The sequence below is a fragment of the Entamoeba dispar genome, genomic scaffold, assembly GCF_000209125.1.
Source record: "Entamoeba dispar SAW760 scf_1105229462895 genomic scaffold, whole genome shotgun sequence".
In the NCBI taxonomy this organism is placed as follows: Eukaryota; Evosea; order Mastigamoebida; family Endamoebidae; genus Entamoeba; species Entamoeba dispar.
Window position 1 is genome coordinate 36,168 of NW_001855421.1, and position 2,084 is coordinate 38,251.

At 20.1% G+C, this 2,084-nt stretch overlaps 1 protein-coding gene across 1 annotated transcript, besides 9 other annotated features; it reads left to right on the forward strand.

The window, feature by feature from the left end:
* Nucleotides 1-70: 70 nt before the first annotated feature.
* Nucleotides 71-197: a sequence feature (AT_rich).
* A 63-nt stretch (nt 198-260) lies between these two features.
* Nucleotides 261-357: a sequence feature (AT_rich).
* Nucleotides 358-591: 234 nt separating this feature from the next.
* Nucleotides 592-612: a sequence feature (AT_rich).
* A 215-nt stretch (nt 613-827) lies between these two features.
* Nucleotides 828-877: a sequence feature (AT_rich).
* Nucleotides 878-901: 24 nt separating this feature from the next.
* Nucleotides 902-938: a sequence feature (AT_rich).
* Nucleotides 939-1,271: 333 nt separating this feature from the next.
* Nucleotides 1,272-1,301: a sequence feature (AT_rich).
* A 43-nt stretch (nt 1,302-1,344) lies between these two features.
* Nucleotides 1,345-1,367: a sequence feature (AT_rich).
* Nucleotides 1,368-1,438: 71 nt separating this feature from the next.
* EDI_031830 (uncharacterized protein) lies at nt 1,439-1,985 on the forward strand (the record flags this gene model as incomplete). Its single annotated transcript, XM_001740377.1, has 2 exons — nt 1,439-1,822; nt 1,872-1,985. 2 exons carry the CDS (start codon nt 1,439-1,441, stop codon nt 1,983-1,985), a joined length of 498 nt encoding a protein of 165 aa, XP_001740429.1.
* Nucleotides 1,695-1,724: a sequence feature (AT_rich).
* Nucleotides 1,828-1,870: a sequence feature (AT_rich).
* Nucleotides 1,986-2,084: the final 99 nt, after the last annotated feature.

A 2,084-nucleotide genomic window follows, 5' to 3' on the forward strand; every position in this document is an offset into this window, starting at 1 on the left:
AACAGTATTTCTTTATTATTATTTTGTCCCAAAAACTGATAACTTAATTCTATTTATTTAGTCTTGATTGTTTTTTTTACTTAAAAATAAATTATTTTATATAATATAATAAAAAAATTAATAATTTTTTTTCTTTGATTTTGGTGTTTCTCATAAAGAATAATATTTATGATTTTTTTAATAAATTAATATATTAACATAGTTATCATAAATTAGAAAGAGAGGTACATAATTTTTCTTGGTTTGTTTAATATGATACGTAATTATTTTTTATTTTAGATAAAAAATTAATTATTTTTATACAAAAAAACAAGGTTATATTAGTTTTTTCTTTTAATACATTAAATTTTAATAAATGATTCTATGAAATTTGAATCTGATACCTTTTCATTATTCTTTTTTTATTAATAAAATGAAGAACTAAATGTATTATAGAACTTTTTTGTATATTAATTTTTGATAATATTGTTAGTTTCTTTAAGTTAAATAAAAAAAGGTATTTGTTAACTTTATTATTTGATGAAGGAATTGTTTTAAATTGAATTAGTTTTAATATTTCGAAGCTACATACAAAATATAAAAAAAAGAACGAATTTATTATTTATTTTATTTCATAGAAGATTTGATTTCATATTTTTTAAGTAAATCATTTGGAAATTATTTATAAAACAAATAATCTGTTGAGATAAACTTTGTTTTTGTTATGATGAAATGAATAATTGTTTCAATGAAAACTCAGATGAAAAGTACGTCATCACCAAAATGTAATTGTCCTTTTTATTTAACCCTCAAAAAGTAAAATTTCATCAGAATTGATAAGTAAATAGTAAATATATATATATATAATAATAATAATCATTAAATAAGAATTATAAAAGAAGGGAATGGTTTATTTAATGAGTAATTATAATAAATGAAAATTAAACAAAATATATAAAGGAAATATAGTTTATGTTTTTTGAATAAAATTATGATTTCATAGAATTTGGTAACAGGCAATTATTTTAAAGATTTTTGGTGGTAAGAAATGTTTGAATAATAAATGAAATCAAACAAAAATCAAAGGGGATAAATAAAAGACAAAATCATCCAAATGGTTCTTTTCTTTTTTAAAAATAAAAAATGACGAATTAAAAGAATAAAAATCAGACAAAAATTATAGGAGTTAACCAAAAAAAGAATAAATCAAGCCTGATTCTAATCTCTATTTAAGAGTGTTCCATAATTATCTTATTTTAGAATGGAAAGCGAAAGATAAACAACCCCCTTTCTATTTATACAAATTTTTATTATATTTTTTAGTCTTTTTAGAAAAAAATTCAAGTCATCAATACAGTTTCATTCTTTATAAAAATTTAATATAAAAAGTGATTAAGGTAGAATGTTCTTTAATGGGGGTATTTAATGACTTAGTTCAGTTCAGTTTATTCAATTACTTATGGATTCAAATAGATACTTCAATTTACCAGAACCAGACACTCAAGAATTTGTTGATAAAGTAATTTTCATTTATAGGTTCCAAAAAGAAACATTACAAAGACTTGATTCTAAAGATAATAGTATTTATACAAGAGTAGAGAATTCTCCTATTATGTCAGATAAAGATAATGAGATGATCCCTTATATTTATTCAACAGAAATTAAACCACAAAAAACAAAACGTTATTGGACTAAAGAGGAATGTCTAGCTTTTGAAAAAATAATTAAATTTTTAAATATTAATTGTGGACAAGCTCTTGACTTTCGTTTAATCTCTTTGTATGTTAAGACAAGAACTCCTACTCAAGTTAGAAGTCATGCTCAAAAGTATTTTTTAAAAGAAGTTTGTTATTTTATTATTATAATAAATCTTTATTTATTGATTTTTTTAGAGAGAAAATAAATGTGTTTTAACACCACAAGACATTATAGAACTTAGTACCCTTATTAAGAACTATAAATTAATGAATAAACATGGAAATCAGTATCATCTTCTTGTAAAATAATTAACTACTTTTTATCTTGTTAATTAATAACACAAAAAAAATTTGAATGTATCAACAACAAAAATCTCCTTTTTCTATTTTTTTATTTCTTCATTTATT